Source organism: Dermacentor silvarum, chromosome 4, assembly GCF_013339745.2.
Source record: "Dermacentor silvarum isolate Dsil-2018 chromosome 4, BIME_Dsil_1.4, whole genome shotgun sequence".
NCBI classification, from domain to species: domain Eukaryota; kingdom Metazoa; phylum Arthropoda; class Arachnida; order Ixodida; family Ixodidae; genus Dermacentor; species Dermacentor silvarum.
This window is the reverse complement of record NC_051157.2, coordinates 43,775,667-43,796,662: the sequence shown is the minus strand read 5'-3', so window position 1 is coordinate 43,796,662 and position 20,996 is coordinate 43,775,667. Positions and strand designations below refer to the sequence as shown.

The 20,996-nt window shown below is 46.8% G+C and overlaps 1 protein-coding gene across 2 annotated transcripts in view; it reads left to right on the top strand.

Moving 5' to 3' along the window:
• The window catches only part of LOC119449896 (venom peptide isomerase heavy chain-like), a 42,127-nt gene extending 26,707 nt beyond the window's left edge, over positions 1-15,420 (top strand). For both annotated transcript variants that reach the window (XM_049665513.1, XM_037713177.2), the window contains exons 3-8: positions 926-1,210; positions 2,603-2,691; positions 4,564-4,664; positions 5,944-6,200; positions 6,750-6,916; positions 13,304-15,420. In XM_049665513.1, the coding sequence (XP_049521470.1) occupies positions 926-1,210; positions 2,603-2,691; positions 4,564-4,664; positions 5,944-6,200; positions 6,750-6,916; positions 13,304-13,459 (1,055 nt within the window). In that variant the 3' untranslated portion in view covers positions 13,460-15,420. The remainder of the gene's footprint in view (positions 1-925; positions 1,211-2,602; positions 2,692-4,563; positions 4,665-5,943; positions 6,201-6,749; positions 6,917-13,303) is intronic.
• The last annotated feature ends 5,576 nt before the right edge of the window (positions 15,421-20,996 follow it).

The following is a 20,996-nucleotide window of genomic DNA, read 5'->3' as shown; positions in this document are numbered from 1 at the left end:
GACCAGGCACCGCAAGCTAAGTAAGACGAAGCGGACCAATCGGAGAAGCCGGCACCACCCTCTTCATGCGGTTATCTATTTTCACTGTGCTGGCTCGGCCCCATTGAAACCCTCTCCACTAGAGCGTGCTTCTCGTCTCTTGTCAGCCAATTCGATAAGAAAAACCGCTGAGTCTAGACAATGTTATTGGTTTTGAAAGCGAACAAAGGTGGCCTCCTATAAACGAGGAGAGTGTTTGATTGGGTTGTTCAGACAATGCTGTGGATCACCGCCCGATGCTAGCGTAGGTGGTTACGTAAATTTGACGTCAGACGTTTGGAATCAAAACAGTTTGGAATCATTTTACGTTATAGCGCCCCAAGAATTTGAACTTTTTTTACGGCACCCACGGACGCCATATTGTTTCCTTCTGGATGCAGAACATTTTACGCTATAGCATAAGCACTTAAACCATGAAGCACTTGGTCAGGAAAGCTTGTGGACAGACATCAGGCAAAATGAATACAAGCTGCGCAGAAGTTAATGAGGTAGAGGTCGAGCTATAAACGTGACCGGTAAGATGAAAAATAGATTAGATTGACACAGAACAGGTGCGGTTTAAGAAGGTCGGGAGGGTTGTTCGTACAGCAGTAAGATGGAGCTACTGATACTGATGTGATGATAGCGAGATGATGAGAAAGACCATATTACCCACAACGTCCTGGGAAGTGCGCACATCTAAATGGAAGATCTCACAATGTTTTCCTCGACATGATCACCAGCAATTAAGTTCACTGCAGAAGAGAAGCCATTCCCAAAAATTTCCAGTTACCCCTGTCCCGCGTCAACAGAAACCGTCCTAATCCCCGCCAATTTCCTAATCACATGACCTCCGAATCCGTTCCCACATTGCACACTGACTGAGTTAATGTGTGCTTCTATGCAGTTCGGTGCGAAACGGACTGGACCGAGTTCGAGCCCAAGGCGTGCCGGGCCGCGGTGAGTGGGGGTGGCAAGGGCCGCACTCCCGGCCTGTGCGTGCCCCTGACCTGGTGCCCACCCCTGGTGGCGGCGGCCGGTCGCGGGCGCCGACCGCGCTCGTGCGGCTTCCACGAGAGCTCGCTGCTGGTGTGCTGCCCGTCGGCCGACGTGGTGAACCCGACGACGTCGAACACAGGCACGCTATCTCCCAGGCAGCCACCCGCTGACGAGGGCCCCCGGAACGAGCCAGGTGTAGTAGTCGCTAGACGACGGGTGTTCCGGGAGCCCTCCCTTCCCATTCTTTCTTTCTCTCTTGGTCTCTCTCCCGCTTGCTATCTGTGGAGGCATGCATTACTCCCAATCATGTGGCACGAGCAAACGGGGTGAGGCAGATGACAGCACGGTCGATCGCACGGCACGTACGATTTGAAACTTATCACCAGGCGCAAAGATTGGCTGCTAAGCATCCTGCGATGCTAATGTGAAATAAGGAACTTTATCTGTTTGTTTGTTTGTCCTTGACATTGGAACGTTATTTCAACCTTGGCGCCGCATTCTTGCAATTTCTACATCAGCACGTGTTCAAGTAACGGGGAAATGGTCAAAGAGAACAGAATAAGGCAAGTTCCAGCTGTACCTTCTCCTCTTGGAGAGTTACACCGAGGCCCGTGTACCTACACAGTTTGTTTGCACGCTTTACATACCCCAGAGGCATGCTTTTAGGCAGCGTTTTTAAAGAGAAAACTTTCCCACGCTCAAGTATTCATGGCACTAGAATTCAGTGCTCACGTACACTCGTACAAAACCTGTTGGTATGCTGAAAGACTACAGATTGTTTAGGACTGTTCTAACGTTTCCTTCCATGTACAGCTCTCCAATGAGGTCGCAAACAAAAACCTGCTAATTTGAAACAAATATACTACACCTACATACAGGCGAAGAATTTCCCCAAAACATTGCGTGGCCCTGACCTGGTGCTCGCCTCTGGTGGGCACCAGGTCTCCAACACCCTATGCCACTTAGATCGCCTATGAGCAGGGTCAATAAATATGTTTGATGGATATGGGAATATAGGAGAAGTGAGGTGCCCAAGCTGTCACTACAGTTCGCATAATAAGTGCGTGTACAGACTCGTTGAGCCGATTAAGACGGGGAAGCAGACACCTTCAAAATGTACAGAAACCTTCGAGAAAAAAAAAAAAGAAAGCTCGTCTCCGAACGAAAAAGTGATGGCAACGTTGAGGGCTCTTATTATCTAGCAAAAACGGAAGCAAGCGTGTGATCTAAACTCTTTATAAACGTTTTCAAGCGAGTAAGCAAAAAAAAAAAATTGTTTTGCTCAGTCAACGTGTTCTGACTGGTGTCGACACACATATATACTTACCCATGTGGTGGTTTGTGTGAACAACGACTTCGAATTTTCACGTTTCTAGCAACACAAAAGCGCTTTTCACCTGGGCCTTCCAGCAACGTCCTGTAAAAGTCAGTAACGAAGTTTGCGTCCTAAGTTGCGCGCGGTTGACCTATCGTCTTCGTTCTCAGCGTTTCTTTCTATTATTATTACAAGCGTTTATGTTCTCCAACTTTCATTCTCATATAAAGTATTCTTTACTTTTTTTCTCTCTCTCTTTTCGCTTCTCAGGCTGCGGCGCCGTGGTCGACGATCCAGGGGTGGTCACTAACGGACCGAATGGAGGCGTGAGGCTTACGAGGTCTACGTGGCCTTGGATGGTGAGTGTCTCTAACAATCGCCGCAGCGTCACGATTTCCACTGGTGCACTACAAGCGTAAATATGGTAGCATGAATGTCTCATCGTGTTACACTGAAGTGGAAACCGCAGAGGTCGGGATTATTGCTGTGTGTTGCACAATCTGACAAAAGACTGCTGATCCACGCTTACGAAGCGGCAGTCAAGGCTCAACAGCGACATGAAAGACGAAGCCTTTACGGCGAAAGAACGCATGCCAGCCAATATGCCTCGTTACCTAGACGATAAGATGACTGATTTGTTTTGATCAGTCATCAACTTCTGCCTCCAGGTTTTCTGACAGGGGTCACCGTGGTGTGGTGAAATAATGTACTGCCCAATACAAGAGAAAACAGTAAAGGGCGTTTTAGCGCTAATTCGCGTGATAGAGAAATGCTTGGCCGTTGGAAAAAGTATCTTGAAATGGGTCTCGGAACTGAGTGGAAATATCGTATGCCTCATTCTTCGGCTGCACATTGAATGCAAGAAAAGCTAAACGCTTTGCTACGACCTTTCTCTTTATCCTGTTTACCATTCCATGTATATACAGTGGCAGTGTTTTGGAAACCCAGCACATTATCAGTACTGTTTAATTGTGGTCTCAGGAAATCGGCATTACTGAGGCCTGGCGGTTTAATGCTCCACTATTTGTACCGCTATTAACGGGCGATATGGCACCTTTGTTTGAAAGTACATACTTTTAGAGCTGAGGTTTGTTCTGAGGATCTACTTAGTTAAGACTACTGGGTTGAAATATTTGAACAATAAAGCTTATAAGTGCTTCCTGTTACTTTTGAACTTGTAATCATGTATTTACTTCCTAGTCAGCTCAGGCCAAGAGCTTGTTCCGTAGAGTCTGCTAGATTTAGAATCTAAAGTCCTTGCATTCCCCTGAACATGCGCTTTAAATCTAATGCCATGTCTAGACGGCAGCGCGAACATTTTTTCGTTAGCCCGTTTCTAGTGCTTCACCGATGTAAGTTTTTCTAAGCTATAGGACAAGCGTCATTGCTCTCCTATGTGAGGTCAAAATGTATAGAAAGCTAAAGAAATGTTGGCCTAAATAAATAATAAAATTCACTCATTTGGTGGAAAAATAGCTGGTCGCCAGAACAGGAGACCATTGTAAAAATAAATTTACAATTGCGCCCCCTTTCGCACAAGAATCGCTATGTAAAGTCTAAATGGACACATGCAACTTCATGTACAAATGAAAAAAAAAAAAATCAAACACACACACACACACACACACACACACACACACACATTGACCCGCCGCGGTTGCTCAGTGGCTATGGTGTTGGGCGGCTGAGCACGAGGTCGCGGGATCGAATCCCGGCCACGGCGGCCGCATTTCGATGGGGGCGAAATGCGAAAACACCCGTGTACTTAGATTTAGGTTCACGTTAAAGAACCCCAGGAGGGCCAAATTACCGGAGTCCCCCACTACGGCGTGCCTCATAATCAGATCGTGGTTTTGGCACGTGAAACCCTATAATTTAATTTTTAACACACGCACATTGTATATATATATATATATATATATATATATATATATATATATATATATAACTACACGAGCGTTCCATTTCACCCCCTTCTAAATGCGGCCGCCACGGCCGGGACACGAACCCGCGACCTCGTGTTTAGCAGCGCAACACCATAGCCAGTAAGCCATCACGGCGTGGGAGACAATTGGAAAAGAGTTTGTCATACGATTAACCTATGACGCAGTGGCATTGTTCATGACGCAATAATGGCCAGGGGCCAAGCATAGTCTCTCTGCCTGTTGTGAGCTCTAAGTTGTCGCGGTCTCCTACACGTGCTTAGTTTGGCTCTTTTGACGATCATGCAGGCGGCCATATTCAAAGCCGACAAGTTCATCTGTGGTGGTTCTCTATTGGATCGCAATACGGTGCTGACGGCGGCTCATTGCTTCCCCGACCTCAGGGATGAGTACGTATTTCTAGAGATTTTTTGTTTTGTTTAGTGTTCAATTTTATAGACGCAAGCATGAGGTAAGCAGCCAGTGTTGCTGCGGAATTTGCTCTTTCAACTCTTTGCATCGTTGTACATTGCGAAATAAGGCTTTGCTGCTCATTGTAAACAAGGCTACTGTCTGGCGTCAATTTCCGCAGCAACACTTTTGTCAGAATTCAACCCTGGTGCAGTGAAACCGCTGTTGAAGTAATCATAAGCAATAGTTATGGATGTTTGTTTAAACAGTGATAATAACAGTTATATATGTATGAATATACAAATACTGATAGTTAGGACGATCTCACATCATCAAGAGTCCCAGAGCTGCATTCTTCCTGAATCACGCGTTTTTCCCTTAACTATAAAAGCGCTTTGCCTTGATGAAAGGATGAAAGCGCATCATTCTGAATAAATGAATTGCAATAATGTCACATAGTTCCGCGTGTTGTTTGTTGCCAGCCCACCCATTGCCAGAAGGCTCATCATAACATCCGTACTGTCAGTGGCGAAGAGGCGAAAACACTGACAGCCTCACGAGTTGCCACAAAAAATTTATCGATATCGTTCGTGGCCACATCATACCCTTCAGCAGGAAAGTTCCCATCTATTCATCACCGTCAGGTCACGGCCTATTCATGCATTGTACAGCGTTCATGAATCAGCGATTATTGGGCCTCTGTAATGTACAGATGTACCCTGAGGGTGAAATAAATAATAAATAAATTTGTTCAGAGGATGTCTGAGTCTAGTAACGTATTTGCTCCCAAGCACCTTGCCACGTCGTACTTTCTTGTATCTCGTATGTTTTCCTGAAGTCAAGAAAAATTTAACCCACAACAGCTATCTTTATGCAAAGAAATCAAATCGGTGCTCCTGAATACGGTTTTCCAACTTCTGCGTTGAAAGTTTTGTTTTAAATCAAAAACTTATGAGCTAGCCAATTATTTTTCGTCAATTTATCAATTAGTTTCGTCGCAAAATATATGGCAAGTTGCTCAGGAAAAAGTGAGCCTTAGTGCGTCAATCGCGCTAACCTTGCGAGTACCAGCTTTTTTTAAAGCTTGGCACAAGTTAGCTGATACACTCTCCGGTACCGAAAGGATGAACATCTCAACTCGTCCGCCACGTGACTTTGCACTATAACTGTCTATTTTTTTTTACTCTACGTTATGACGAGGGCTTCGTTATGGTGCGCCTGCTGGCAGTACCATTCAGCTCGTGAGAGTGACCGTGGTCGTCCCTGTCGTTCGTGCAGTGCCGGAATGTACAAGGTGCGTGTGGGCATCTTTGAGGTGAACGAGACGGTGAGTTCGCACAGCGCCAACCTTCCCGTCCGCTGGATCCGGCTGCATGATCGCTACCGGGTGGACCGGCACTACAACGACATTGCGCTCGTGAAGACCGCCACCAAGGCTTCCTACGGGAGCCACATCGGCGCGGTGTGCCTGCCGCAGCCGGACCTCAAGCTCGGTGGACAGGTCGTCGTGCTCGGCTGGGGACACACGGCTTTCGGTGAGCACATCCTGGTCACAGTAACAGGTTTATTTCCGCAATAAACCTGTGCCATACCCTACGAACAACGCCGAATTCGGAGCTTATTTGTGGTGAGCCCGCTGGCACCATGCATGCAGCTTGTAGATAGTGGGAGTGATCGCAGTTGTCCACGTATTCAGGCATTGTGCACATGTACAGGATGCGTCAACCTTGGTCAAGTTGACCAGCGTTGTAATATGGGCTTATTACTTCATCTTGTTAAGGCGAGTTATAGTTATAGCTCAAACAATGAAACCACGAGGACAAAAGAAGATACGCTGCCCAAGCACGCCACGTGTGTCCAGTGTTTCTTTTTGTGCTCTCGGGGTCTTTTTGAGCTTCGATTCGCCTTGACGAGTTGTCCATACGTCAAAAACAAACGTTACCGTAATGCCCTCGTTTCACTGTATCTCTTTTTTTTTTACTTTTTTAAATAGACACTTTGCGGTTGTGGAGAAGGGATCTCTGCTTCCCGAGATCTCCGCTTGGGATGCGGCTTCGTAACTAAGTTCGTTGGTGAAATCGCAGGTGGTCGGTACGCGCACCGTCTGCAGGAAGGTCGTGTGTCGGTCATCAGCAACGAGGAGTGCGACGAGATCATGCGCAGATCGTCCAGCTACAAGGTCGCCACACCTGACGGCATCACCGAGGACTTCGTGTGCGCCGTCAACCACACGGGCGTCGACGCTTGCCAGGTAGGGTGGTGCAGCGACGCGAGTGCCCTCTCAGCTTTTCTCACTTTTTTCTTTCTGAATAGCTCAGATCAGCTCACCTTTGGGTTCCATGTGGCTGATCGGTGATTGCTTAACTTCTGAACAGAAAAGAGCGTGCTGATCCGATGTGAGATAATAACGTGACTGAAAACGCGCTGAGAAGCTAGTTGACAACCCTTGGCAAGTACTGCTGGCGATGCGGCTAAGCGTAAGTTTTATATGCCATCCTACAGTATTTTTTAGCGCCTCCATCGGTATTCTGGCAGCGAGATTGCTTTTTTCTGACAAGATAAGCATGTTGAAGCTGCTGATACTCTTATCTCCGTGAAAACTGTTATTGTGGCAGCAATTATACGCACGCTTGAGACACGTTATCGCCACCGTCACCATCGACGCCACCATGCTGTCATGGGTGCGACGGTGCATGCGCAGCCCAGTCGGCCCGCGCAGCGATTGCGTGTTGAGAAGGCGGGTAGCTACGACAGCGTACCAAGTCACCCATTCAGTTTACGTAACGTGACCTCCTCTAACGCTGTTCTATCCATGCTTTTACTTAGATAATCATGGGAAATGTGCGCATAGTGTGTCGAATCCTGGGAACAGTACGCTCTGTGTTGCTTCGCTCGTGGTAGGTCTGAGAGCCACTATCCGCAGGAGGTGCCGCCACTTTCTCCAGCCCGTGCCGCTCCCTTCCTGTTTGCCACATTTGAAGTCTTTAGTTCGCGGCCTCGATACCAGGAAACATGGTAGCGGTTGTTGCAACGGCAATACTATAGCTGCGAAGCGTCCCCAAGTTTAGACATGCGTTACAACTGCCGAACGGCACTGCGAGAGGTGCAGCAAACAAGCAAACGACAGAACTAGCACTGCTAGTCACCCTAGCGCAGCCACGCAGAGTGACTAGAAAACACCCCATGCCATCGTGGGCTTAGATGATTTCCTCATATTTCCCTTTATTTTATTATGACTAAACTTCAAGATTGCCGCGTGACGCTCCCTAGTTGTTTCTTTCCTCGATGACTGGTGGCTTGATTCGCGCTGTCCTCCCGCGCGCCAAGTGTTGGAGGTCACGTTACGCAGCTACAGATACCAGGGCAAAGGGCGAGCATGCACGGGCGCGCGCCAAGAAAGCTAGTGTCTTCATGCGCGCTGTCTTCTCGCAGTACAAGTGTCGAAGGTCGTGTGACCTGCTTTTTGAAGGGGCAGTATAGTTGAAAGGGTGACGGGAGCTGCAGCATGGAAAGCTCGCTTTGGTGCAAGCACGCGCTCTCGCCACTGCCGGAGCTACTCGTCAGGCCAGCGTTGTGACCGCGAGTGTTCGCAGTCATCGAATGAGATCTCTTCGGGTGCGACTTAAGTTGCGTGACACGATGATTGTTCAGTTAGTTTATACTGCCCTCAAAACTACGAACCTTACCTAGTGTAATAGCGTAGTACGGTGCTATTATTATCGTTGTTTTGCCTTTCCAGCGAAACTGCAACTTTTTTAATGCGCAAGTGTTTTATGCTTGGCTTCACTGAATCTGTCCTATGTGTGTACGTCACTCAATCATCATCACGCTGATTTCATGGCATCACCGCCAGATGGCGCTACTTTACAGTTTTCTAACCAAGTACAAGTTGTATGGGAAGGTAGAAAAGGAAATGGAATGGTGGGAATTCACCAAGGATTGAAGCAAGGATGCCCTCTGTCACCATTGTTGTTCATGCTTTACGTCAAGGGTATAGAAAGACGACTGGAAAACAGCGAATTAGGTTTTGATTTATCCTACATGCGTAACGGACAAATGGTGCAACAGAAGGTCCCTGGACTGATGTACGCAGACGACATTGTGCTACTAGCGGACAATAAAAAAGATTTACAGATACTTGCGAATATCTGTGGGAATGCAGCGACAAATCTAGGCCTTAAGTTTAGCACAGAGAAATCAGGAATTATGATCTTTAATGAACACACGAGTAACTTCGCGGTGTCAATTCAACAGCAAGTAATACCCATTGTGAAGCAATATAAGTACCTCGGCGTACACATAAACGAAGGAAAGAATTACTCAAACAACCACCAAGATAATCTTAAAATAAAGGGGAAGCGAAATGCAGCAATAATGAAACACAGAGCACTGTGGGGCCACAATAAGTATGAAGTGGTGCGTGGAATCTGGAAAGGAGTAATGGTGCCAGCGCTAACATTCGCAAATGTCATTATATGCTTAAAATCGGATATATTGGCGGGTTTGGAAGTTAACCAAAGATCAGTAGGCCGGTTGGCTTTGGGAGCCCACGGTAATACCACAAATGAGGCAGTGCAGGGTGACATGGGTTGGGCCTCTTTTGAAGTCAGAGAAGCACAGAGCAAAATTAGTTTTGAAGAAAGGCTCAGGAACATTGATGAAAAAAAATGGGCGGCTAAAGTGCACAAGTATCTCTACATGAAAAGCGTGGACACAGAATGGAGGAAGAGGTCAAGGAAGTTGGCAACCAAGTACAAGATAATCGAAACTGCAAATAGACAACCAGGAGTCATCAGAAAGAAAGTGAGAGAAATAGAGACCGTGAATTGGATGCAAAGAATGGAAACAAAAAGGACAATGGAGATTTACAAGAATGAGAAGAAAGAAATTAGAAGGTAAAATCTGTACGATAACACAAAGGGCAGTGCCTTGCTATTTGAGGCTCGAGCCGGTTGCCTAAGGACGAAAACATATCGGAACAAATATTCGGAACTAGATGAGACATGTGCATGCTGCAGTGAAGATCCAGAAACCACTCAGCACATCCTGATGGAATGCGACGGGATCCACCCAGCGAGAACCGTAGGTAACGTGCAACTCCCAGAAGCGCTTGGTTTCAAAGTGGAAGGAAACATAAACAGATCAGCCGTAGAGATCAGCAAGAGACGATTGGAGTATCGGTGCAAAAAAAGCAGGGAAAAGATGGATACGACCTGATCTCTTAATATCATAGGCAGCGGCACAAGGTAAATTTTTGAATAAGAAAAATAATAATGAGAGGTATACAAAACTGCTAGATAAAGAACATGTATAGTATACCTGATTAAATCAAGCAGGCTAGGTGACTATTTGTCGCCGCCCCGTTTCAAAGGGGATGCCAATAAATCATCATCATCATCATCTTGACATGGGTTGGGTTGGGTAACATGCGTTGGGCCTCTTTTGAAGTCAGAGAAGCACAGATGAAGATTAGTTTTCAAGAAAGACTAAGGAACATGGATGAAAATAAATTGGCGGCTAAAGTGCACAAGTATCTGTATCTGAAAAGCGTGGACACAGAACGGAGGATGAGGTCAATAAAGTTGGCAACCAAGTACAGGGTAATTGAAACTGTAAATATACAAGCAGAATGGAAACAAAAAGGACCATGGTGATTTACAAGAATGAGAAGAAAGAAATTACAAAGGAAAATCTGTACGATAACACAAAGGGCAGTGCCTTGCTATTTGAGGCTCGAGCTTCCTTAAAGCTTATATATATATATATATATATATATATATATATATATATATATATATATATATATATATATATATATATATATATTGTACCGCTACATATGCCTGTAACTCTGGCAGACATCGATGCTGCGCCCGAATGGCGATAGCAAATTAGTAGAGAGCTATACGAAGCAAGGATAGTAGTTTAATAGGCCGTATAAAGTTGTAAACATTCCCTTACTAACCAAATAGGCAAGCACAGTGTCACGCGCGCGCAGGTAAATATGAACACATCTAGCTCGACAACCGCGGAATCTCACTGTGAAAACGCCGGAGTGAGAAAGCGCGCCAGCAGCAGCGGGCAAATTTACCTTCGCGCGGTCTCTCGCCTCGCTTAAACGTGAACTAAACGTCGAAAGCACAGCGCATACGAAGCTAGCGGAATTCGGCCCATGCACTTTGTCCCCATCGCAGATCGCTTTCAAGATACGGCGCCCGCGCAGCCGTGCTGTGAGCAGCAGCCGATGGAGCATAACGCATCCCCTCTCCCTCTCCGTCGCCTCGCCCCGGTGCCTCGCGCGCGAAAGACCACGCGCTTCCGGCTTGCCTTCCTCCCTCGCGTGTGCTACATTGAGCCGCGATTGCCGGCTCACTCTCGTACGCTTTCACTCGCACACAGAGCGTACGGCGCGCCGCGACGATTTTATCGCCGTTCGATTTTATACGGAACCTCACGGCGACGCCGACGGCAGAAATGTGCTTGGAGTGCTGAGTGGTCTCCGGATTTTATTGCGATATCAATAAAATCCGGAGACCACTCAGCACATCCTAATGGAATGCGAAGGAATTCACTCAGTGAGAACCGTAGGTAACGTACACCTTCCAGAAGCGCTTGGGTTTAAAGTGGACGGAAGCGTCAACCGATCAGCAGTCGAGATAAGCAAGAGACGTTTACAGTATTGGTAGAAAAAAAAGTAGGGAAGAAATTGATAGGACCGGATCCGTTACAGGCATAGGTAGCAGTACAATGTATATATATATAAGTTTTAGGGAAGATGAAAAAATATTAAGGAGATGTATACAAAATGACAGAATGAAAGGCATGTACAGCCTACCTTATTAACTCAAGCAGGCTAGGACAAGTTTGTCCTGCCCTGATTTGTCACCGCCCTGATTCAAAGGAGACGTCAATAAATCATCACCATCATCAGCTAAGGTGCTTGGAGTTGAAAGGGGACGGTCGGAGAACGCCATCAGATGCATGTTGCCATCTGCGCATCCTCTCGGCAAACACCTCGGCGGGTGGTCGGGATGTTGGCCGGCGTGCGCTTTCTAGTTTGGACTCAGGCGCACTGTGCAAACGTTTCGTTTTCCACTGTCGCCATACAAAATTCGCCATCAACAAAGTCACCTTTAACAAGGCCCTCATCACTGAACTATAGAAACGCTGCGTCCTGTTACAGTTAGACTTGTGCTATCGTGCATGAAGCGGCGCGTTTGCATTTCCTTCCTGCGGTTGCTCTTGTTCGCTCGCGAAAAAAAATTAAAATGAAATTATGGGGTTTTTTATGAGGCACGCCGTAATGGGGGACTCCGAAATAATTTGGACCACCTCGGATTCTTTTAACGTGCACCTAAATCTAAGTACACGGGTGTTTTCGCATTTAACCCCCATCGAAATGCGGCCGCCGTGGCCGGGATTCGATCCCGCGATCTCGTTCTTAGCAGCCCAACACCATAGCCACTAAGCAACCATGGCAGGTCTCGCGAAAAACGCGCCGTACGGTTTTTCCACATACGGGCTCACCGTTGTGTCGGATATTCCTATGACGCCTGGTAGCCTCCGGTGTGTTGTTTACACTGCACAGCAGCTCAGGCCTCGCATGCTTGCTATCGCTGTCATTTCTTCACCCTTGGAGCGAAACTGCGTTATTAATAAAAATGCACGCATTTGTGGAATTGTATTTGTAAATATGCAACGAACGCGCCACTGCTTCTTAGATTAGGCGTTTTACCTTCGTCTCTAACCTCCCACCTCCCCACTGGCGGGTGTGGTTGGCGTCGGCGGCCTTCGCTGACCAGCTGGCCATGGTTCTCCTGGCAGAGGAATATCTATAGGTCTTAGTCTGACCTGGAATAAAGCCTTTTAGGGGCGAAGCACCTTAGGGCCGAGCCTTGTCCCTCGTTGTCCGTAGCTCTGGTTGGCATGGAGACCGCTATGTATGTATGTATGTATGTATGTATGTATGTATGTATGTATGTATGTATATGAATATATATATATATATATATATATATATATATATGTGTGTGTGTGTGTGTGTGTGTGTGTGTGTGTGTGTGTGTGTGTGTGTGTGTGTGTGTGTGTGTGTGTGTACGCCAAGCTCAGGTTTCCGGAAGCCGGCTTCCGCTTCCACTTGCGGTTCCGCTTCCGGTTCCGGAAGTCAGCTTCCGGCTTCCGGAGAACGCTTCCGGCGTTTTGCCCGAATGATCCCCCGGTGCTTCGCCCACTCATAATTCACTTCGTGGATATGCGGTGTTTTTTTCTATCTCTCTTACCTTCGTGTTAGGGCCAATTCCCCTGAAACAGGGATCAACCAATTTCTTCGTAAGCGTCGCTTTTCGACACTGAATGAACAAAAATATAGAATCATGCCCAGGTGACGGAATATCGTGAAATTCGCAAACCGAGCATTTCGTAGGCTTTTCAGTAAGCCTGAATCGTAGTCATTTCTTTTTGGGTACATTCCATTCAGCTCCGTTCTGGGTGCGTACTTGATGTGTGCACATTTTCTTTTTTCTTTCTTTTTATTTTTTTTATAATGCTACGATCGCTGTAGTAGCATTTCATACCATACATGTAGTATCACGTTGCCAGAAAAATTTCTAACACGAAATACCCCATCATTCTCTTTCAGGGTGACTCAGGGGGACCCTTGCTGGCTCTGGGCCTCGACTTCCGGTGGAACGTGGTGGGAGTGGTGTCGTTCGGCATCGGTTGCGGCGGCCGCTTTCCCGGAGCCTATTCGCGCGTCACAACCTTCCTCGACTGGATCGCCCGGAACAGGGACTGAACTCGACGGGACGAAGTCACTGGGTCCGCCTGAGCACTGACCCTCCTACTTCACAGAAGTCCATACAGAAGTACCATGGCCAACTATGTGGGATGTGCCCTGGCCGGTGCGACATTGGATACCTAAAGCATGCGGTGATATGCAATAACCGCGGGCTGCTTCTTATGTGTCCACTTTGAGTCGAGTGCCTTTGCTATACCTCTATCTAAGCTGACAAGGAGAAGTGTCATCTTCACATTGTAAGTCTCGAATTTTGCACGGTGCACAAAAACATCCTATGTTCAAACGAGTGCAGTCGCCGTTGCATATAGTTGCGTATTTAGTTGTACTTAGCCCCCGCATCCCCACTTTCACGTACATTCTTACGGGCGCTACAACTGATGCTCCACCTGCGAGTGAAAGGGCAACAAACATCAACAGCGCTCAGCACGCTCTTGTTTGCATCCTTTTATCCAAGCCATGCGCTCACTTAATGGCAGTATAGCATCTTTCTGGCTCTTAATGTTACAGCCATTTTCTTAACCTCAGTTTCGCACACCCTCTTCTAGCAAACATAATGTTCAGTCACCGTTATTGTCGTAGAAGCCAAAGAGAAGTCTGCCCGGGACTTCTCTAGTAAAGGGGGTCGAACCACTGACATCCCGGTTTATGAGCCTGGTGCCCTTGTCACAGCCAAAACGCTAAATGCTGGCGAAACGGCTTCATATCTCTGTAGAGCGCAACGTGTGCGTCGAAGCCTAACGAAAATAAGTGCGCGACTATGAGGCAAAACTACTGGCGGACTGTTTGCGACAGTCTGTCTGCAGTGAAAAGAAAGCGCGTGTTCTGAAACAAACGTTGCTCGCTTACGTAGGAAATTCATTCTTAAGAAAGACTATAGAACAGTGTGCTGCCGCGTGCACCAATGATGTCCTGTAAAGAAGGTACAACGATTAGCTTTATATACTACACATGCTGCGCAGGCGTGGCTTTCACCTTTCCATACCGCAAGAATACGTGTATGACTCGTGTACCTGTATATGCATGAACTTATGAAACGGCGATATCATACAGCCTCTTGATGGCAATATTGCAACGCATACACGTCACACCATTATGCTACAACATTTGATTACCTACGGTTGGACACTCTGACGTCCTTCAAGCGATTAACCTAAGCGTGATAAAGGAATGCTTTTATAAAGGGAGATAAGTCCACATAGATAAGTATAGACCTCACTAATGAAATAAATAAGTCACTTCTACCAAGCGCAGTGGTTCGGTAAGAACAAAAAGCGGCGTGAACGTGCGACTTATGATACCGTCAACTTTTTTATTTATTTATGGGAGTCAGGTTTCTGCGATGTCATAGGTTCTGGCAATGGCTGACCGCCGCTAGTTGACTGGATCGCTCAATGATTACTATATTACATTTAAACAAAAAAGTCACCTTTAAAATTTGTAGCTTTCCCGCAGAAATAGATTGTATGTCCGCGAAGATACTGCGAAAGTCTTGACGTCATACAATAGCGTTATCGATGCCATGGTTTAGATCCTAGAGAAACTGAAAAGCCGAGGCTTCACCTTCAATTAACACTTTGTCCGCTCAAGTCTACCACTTTCCTATTTTTTCGTTGTGGTAAAAGAAAATCGTTTAAGTTTAAAATAACAATGAGCTATTTATGAAACAACTACCGTACTTTCTAGTCTGTGTAATCCGCGGACAATGCATATGTGTTAAAAGCTAAAATTCCGCTCGCGGAGCGCAACGCACTGGTGCGCATCTATACGTGATGTAGCTTTTCAAATCGCTTCTTAGAGCTGAACAGGCATCGTGCGACTGCGTAAAGCGTGGTTTAGGTGTCATTGTTGTTTGATGTGTCATCACTACGCATTTTTAGTAATGCCCATGCGATAAAAGGAAAAAAATTGGCAGCCGATCCGCGAAGTGAATGCCGATGATGGAGCGAAGCTCCTTGGACGATTACGGCTGCTGCTCGAGCTGCAGCCGATCCGCGAAGTGAATGCCGATGATGGAGCGAAGCTCCTTGGACGATTACGGCTGCTGCTCGAGCTTTCGCTTCGGGGTCTTGTTGCCGTTGCTGGCGTGCTACTGCTTGTCGTGCTCGTAGCTCGGGGTTAGCTTCGCGGCGCTGCCGTTGGGCTGCCGCGTCTCGATCTCGAAGTGTAGGATCAGAGTCACGACGTTTGCGCTTACGACTTACGTTCGCACTCCTCCATACTGCAGTGCTAAGTGTTGCGACAGCGGCGCGGCGCCGGCGCAACACCTGCTCGTGGTCGGTATGCACGCTGCGTGCGCTCTGCGAACGGTTCTGCGCATGACGTCGTGCGCCTGCTCGGAGAGGGGTTTCGGAGCGGCGGTATGCGCGCTGCGTGCGCGACGGGGAGCTACGACGACGACGGCGACAACGGACATCGTGAGAGCCTAAGGAGCTTCGCTCCTAAAAAGCTAGACTTATCATAGTAAAATTAACCAAGTATTTCTTTTTTGTCTCTAGCCTAAATTCGATCCTGTGAGCTAAACGCGGATTATTGACGAGGAAGTACTGCAGTCAACCAACGTAGCCTCATTTCTCGTTTTCAGTGTTCCTTTGAAACGCAGTACATCGTCTACATCTACGCAGTACATCTTAATCGTAACATATTACTCGCATCTCTATCGCCTTTTATCATCTAACTTATTTATTCTGTGTGTGAATCACATGTGCACTAACTTATTGTTTGCGTACGAAGATGTACTCGACTGTATTTTTCTATATGGATAGCCAGTATGATCTTCTATTGTGTAATTGCGTGGCCGGCTGAATGTATTTATTTTAGTCAGACGAGTCCAATCATTATCTTTTTTGAAGTGCATCACTTTATTTATGTTTCCGGGCTGTTTGTTCTTTCACAGCTTTTTCCGAAGACTGAATTTGCTGTCTTCTAGGATAAAAGAAGTTAGTGATAACGGCTCACTATTATCAATATCGCGAAATATCACGGGAAGAATAAAATACATGTGAATAAAATACACACTCTCTCTCTCGAGAGAGAGAGAGAGAGAGAGTGAGGCGTTTCGCAGCATATGGCCACCGAGGTATGGGAGACAAAGCGCAGCACAAGATAATCAGTAATCTGTAATATAAAGGAGTATCACACGAAGCTAATCTACTTGTGTAAGTTTCCTCCTTCGGAGCGATCAGTTGAAGTCGAACTTCGTAAATTTTCACCCAGAAAACCGTTGCACATAAACATGTTATTAAGTAAATTGAATTTCGTTTGTTCCGCATCTTTAATTTCACTCTACTGATGCTACGAAGAACATGGACACCCTTAATAAACATTGGCGAAAAACATTTCTGAGAATGACTCTACAGTGAACCGACCTAATAAGGAGAACTGCATGCTTCTAGATTGATGCTGTATGACAGTTGAGTCATAACAGAATGGTGGCCAGGCTTGGTCGTGAGGCCGAGTGGAGGTCACCTTAAACGTAGTACAGGGGATAATCAAATGATAAATGTGCTTTCATTAGGATGTCTGAACTTTTTCACTTTCCATCGGTTTGGCTTTTAGTATGCAGCACATTGCGCTGGCAGTCGTCGAAAGAGTGCTTGAGGCGCGTGTCTCATGTGGGTGAGCATGTAGGACGAGGGAAGTATACGCGAACCCATACATTCTCACTGCCAGTGATAAATTTGATATTACTAATGATCATGCTCTTAATTTATGCATTAGCACTAAGTTGCGTTTATGATGCTATACATTAATAAAGTTGGATTACTTCGCTTTGTAAAGTTGTATGATCTTGTAGTGAATATGTGTGCAATTATTAGCGTTGAAAATTGTTACCTGTGCCAGTGGTATACCAAAGTTCTATCACTGAAGATGTGCGTACGATCTAATAAAATGGTATGCACATTTCTTGTGTTGCGTTCTTTTCTTTTTAATCTCTCTTTGGCCCCCTCACCCTCTCTGGCATGTACAGAGACCGTTTCCTGCCTAGAATGCATTGATACGCAGAAACAATGAAGCTTGTCAAATACGTGTTCTTGTACGTTATGCTTATTACGTTCGAAGAGAGATCTTTCAATTACCACTAATTTAATACCACTTCACGCTGTGCAAGTTTTAGGTAATCAGCTGTTCGATCCAAAGCTACAAGCGAAAAAAAAAGTCATACAGATCCAACGCACATTTGGGAATCCATGTGAAGCGAAGCTTTCGTAAACGGTAAATGAAATGCTTATAAATTTTCCCATTTCATTTCGGCGTCTTTGGCGTTAACGGCAACTGGCGCGCGCACACCCGTGCTATGCAATGTGGCAACTCTTCTGTTGCCTTGCATGTCTCCATTTCTTCTTACCTGATTTAAATGTACAGCCCGCATCTTGCCCCCCCCCCCCCCCCCCCGTGTGGGTATGTTACCTTAGTATGCAAATCATCATCAACATGCGGCGATCATCTCAAGGAAGTTGTTGGCGTTGGCACGATAGAATTAAGTATACGCACAATTTCGGCCTAATGGTAGAAAAGTAGGCATAGAAAGGTTAGAAAGGTCTGCTTTATTAAAGAAATTGTGCTCTTGATGACGTACATTTGTTGCAATGAGGATATTTATGTATCATTTGTTTTGTCGTTCAGTAATTTTGTAGATAACAAGATAAGCAGCCTGGACACCTACAAGGATAGTAACGATGGTATAGTGCCGTCCTGCGCGCGACCGATTCGCCAAGGAAGCAGCAGAAGCATCCATGCCTGCAGCCATTGTCAGGAAAGTCCCGGGACGGTTCGCAAAGAAACCTTCGATTTAAAACAGCGCACATTAGAGCACTGGATGGCCCGATTTTTTCAGCCTCGTTTCGATAGACATGGTGACTAACAGCACGACCTTTTGTCCACGTACACGGTGCTGCACTGCCCCGACGTGAGCTCTACAGCATCCGTCCGTTTGAAGAAATGAGAGAGAGAGAGAGAGAGAGAGCAAAAAAAGGTAAAGGAAAGACAGGGAGGTTAACCAGAGATTATCTCCGGTTGGCTACCCTGTAACGGGGGAGGGGTAAAGGGATGCTACAGGAGAGAGAGAGCAAATAAGTAAGAAGAAAGGAAAGAAACGAAAATCACACACACACACACACACACACACACACACACACACACACACACACACACACACACACACACACACACACACACACACACACACACGCACACACACACGCACACACACACACACACACACACACACACACGCACACGCACGCACGCACGCACGCACACACACACACACACACACACACACACAAAACAGAACTGTTTCTGTGGGCACTGTCACGCAGTCTGTGAAGGCGTTCTCGTGTTGCATAGTGTCAACGTTCCATCCTCCTACGTCACAAAGTGTAGAGTCACAATTTGTCACTGCGTCCGGTGTCTCTTAAGTAACGCAGCAGTGCCTTCAGGGCGGCTCGCGCCGTTTGTGTACGCCAGTTTCCAAGGATGTTGTTTTCTGTTATTGGGCGTTTGTCCAGTTGATCTATCATGGCTGAGAGTGCTGCTCTCTGTGGGTTGAAACGAGGGCACTCACAAAGAAAGTGTGCGATTGTTTCGTTGCACCCGCATAATTCACAAAGTAGGCTATTGGCCATTCCGACAAGAAAGGAGTACGCATTCGAAAATGCTACTCCAAGCCATAGACGGAATTGAAGTGTGCAGTCCCGTAGTGGAAGGTCGAACGGAATACGGAGCTGTAAATTAGGGTCCTGGGCATGAAAGCGTGCACTTGTGAAATCAGATGAATTCCATTGAATTAATGTTAGCTCACGCGCAAGCGCAGGAAAGTTTTTTCGCTGCGTCGGCTCTCGATAGAGGAATGGCAATGCAGTTCACACCGTCATGGGCAGATCGGGCCGCTGCGTCCGCTCGATCATTGCCATGTATGCCACAGTGACTAGGCAACCGCTAATATATCGGGTCCTTCATCAACTATGCGATGGTGTACTTGTCTGATCTCAGCGACGAGCTGCTCATGTGATCCATGGCGCAGTACTGAGAGTAAACACTGGAGGGCTGCCTTGGAGTCGCAGAAGATTTACCATGGATGGGGTGCTTCCTCCAGAATTAAATGAAGAGCCGCACGGAGGGCTACCAGTTCAGCAGCTGTCGTTGATGAGACATGTGACGTCTTTAGCTGTATCTTGACGGATCTTGCTGGAATCACCACTGCGGCAGCTGAACTTGTAGGTGTGACTGAGCCATCGACATAAACATGTACGCTGCCACTGGGAACCTCATGTAAAAGTCCTAATGTGGCCTGTTTCAGGCCAAATGACGACATGGACGGAGCTCGGTATGTCTCAGCTGGGGCAAGTGAAAAGGAGCAAGATTAGATTGCCCTAATCCTTTTCACATTTCATCTTTTCTTTCTATAGTGAAATAATCTCATTTGTTCATTATCGACTTGCGTTCAACTATGTATACGTGATATACTCTTGTGCAGAGGAGCCTATCTGCGTTGTTACGTGAAGCATCCACAGAAAATTGCGGCAGCAATGCAGTGGAAGTAACTGCCATAAGGAAACCTGCGATAGCGTGCATGTGAATCTTGAAGTGCGCCAGAGTTCTGTCTGCGGTCAGTCGACGTCCAAGAATCACTATGAATGTGATGCGATCGGCAATCTTGCATCACAACGAGTTATGATGAGTTATGATGCGAGTCAATCGCCCACCTTCTCTTTGAGTGTCCACGCTTCAGTACGTGCGCCCAGGAAAGAACTTTCAAGAGTGTTAGATAGACTTGACAAACGCCCTTTGTCGGAGGAAAGGGTCCTGGCACACTGGCCGAGACCGTCCTCAGCACAGAAGGCTTTGAAGCGTTTTTGCGCATCTTGCGGAGAACTGGTCTCAGATGAAGACAGTGCCGTATTCTCCTTTCCTTATTCTTATTATTTTCTTGCTCTTCTTACGTCTTTTACAGCGAAGCTGTTAAGGGCTCAGTCTTCGATGGTCGCGTCCGGATGTAAAAAAAAAAAAAAACTAATTGACCGTATGCTGTATGTGCGAGTGAAAGCGCCCGACGGACGCGCGCTTTCAAGGGGAGCGAACGCACGGCGGAGAGCCAACGCGACTTCTTCCGTCGCGCGAAAGGCCCAGGGGGGAAGAGAGGGAGGAAGGGGAGGCGACGTTTAGCTGCGGCACCAAATGCGTATCTTGCGACCAGGTGCTAGGGGAACTGGCGACTCAATCCAACTTCAAGGTGGTGTTGATATCGCCCGGCGAGCTGCTTCACTGGAGAGGAATGCCAAGCGCGCCAAGCTAGCGTCGGAAACTGAGGAAGAGCGAGCCGTTCGGCACGCAAAACGCCGGCAGCGGGACCACAACCGTAGACCAAGGCAGGCTTTACACAAAAAAAAAAAGCTTTCGGTTTGCACATCCAGGGTTAGCTGAGCTAAGCCGCAGTAATTTTTTTTTTTATTTCTTTATTTCTCTCGCTCTCTGCCTGTCTCTCTTTCTCTCTCTCTGCACCTCCTCTCCTCCTATGCTCTGCATTCACTCTCTC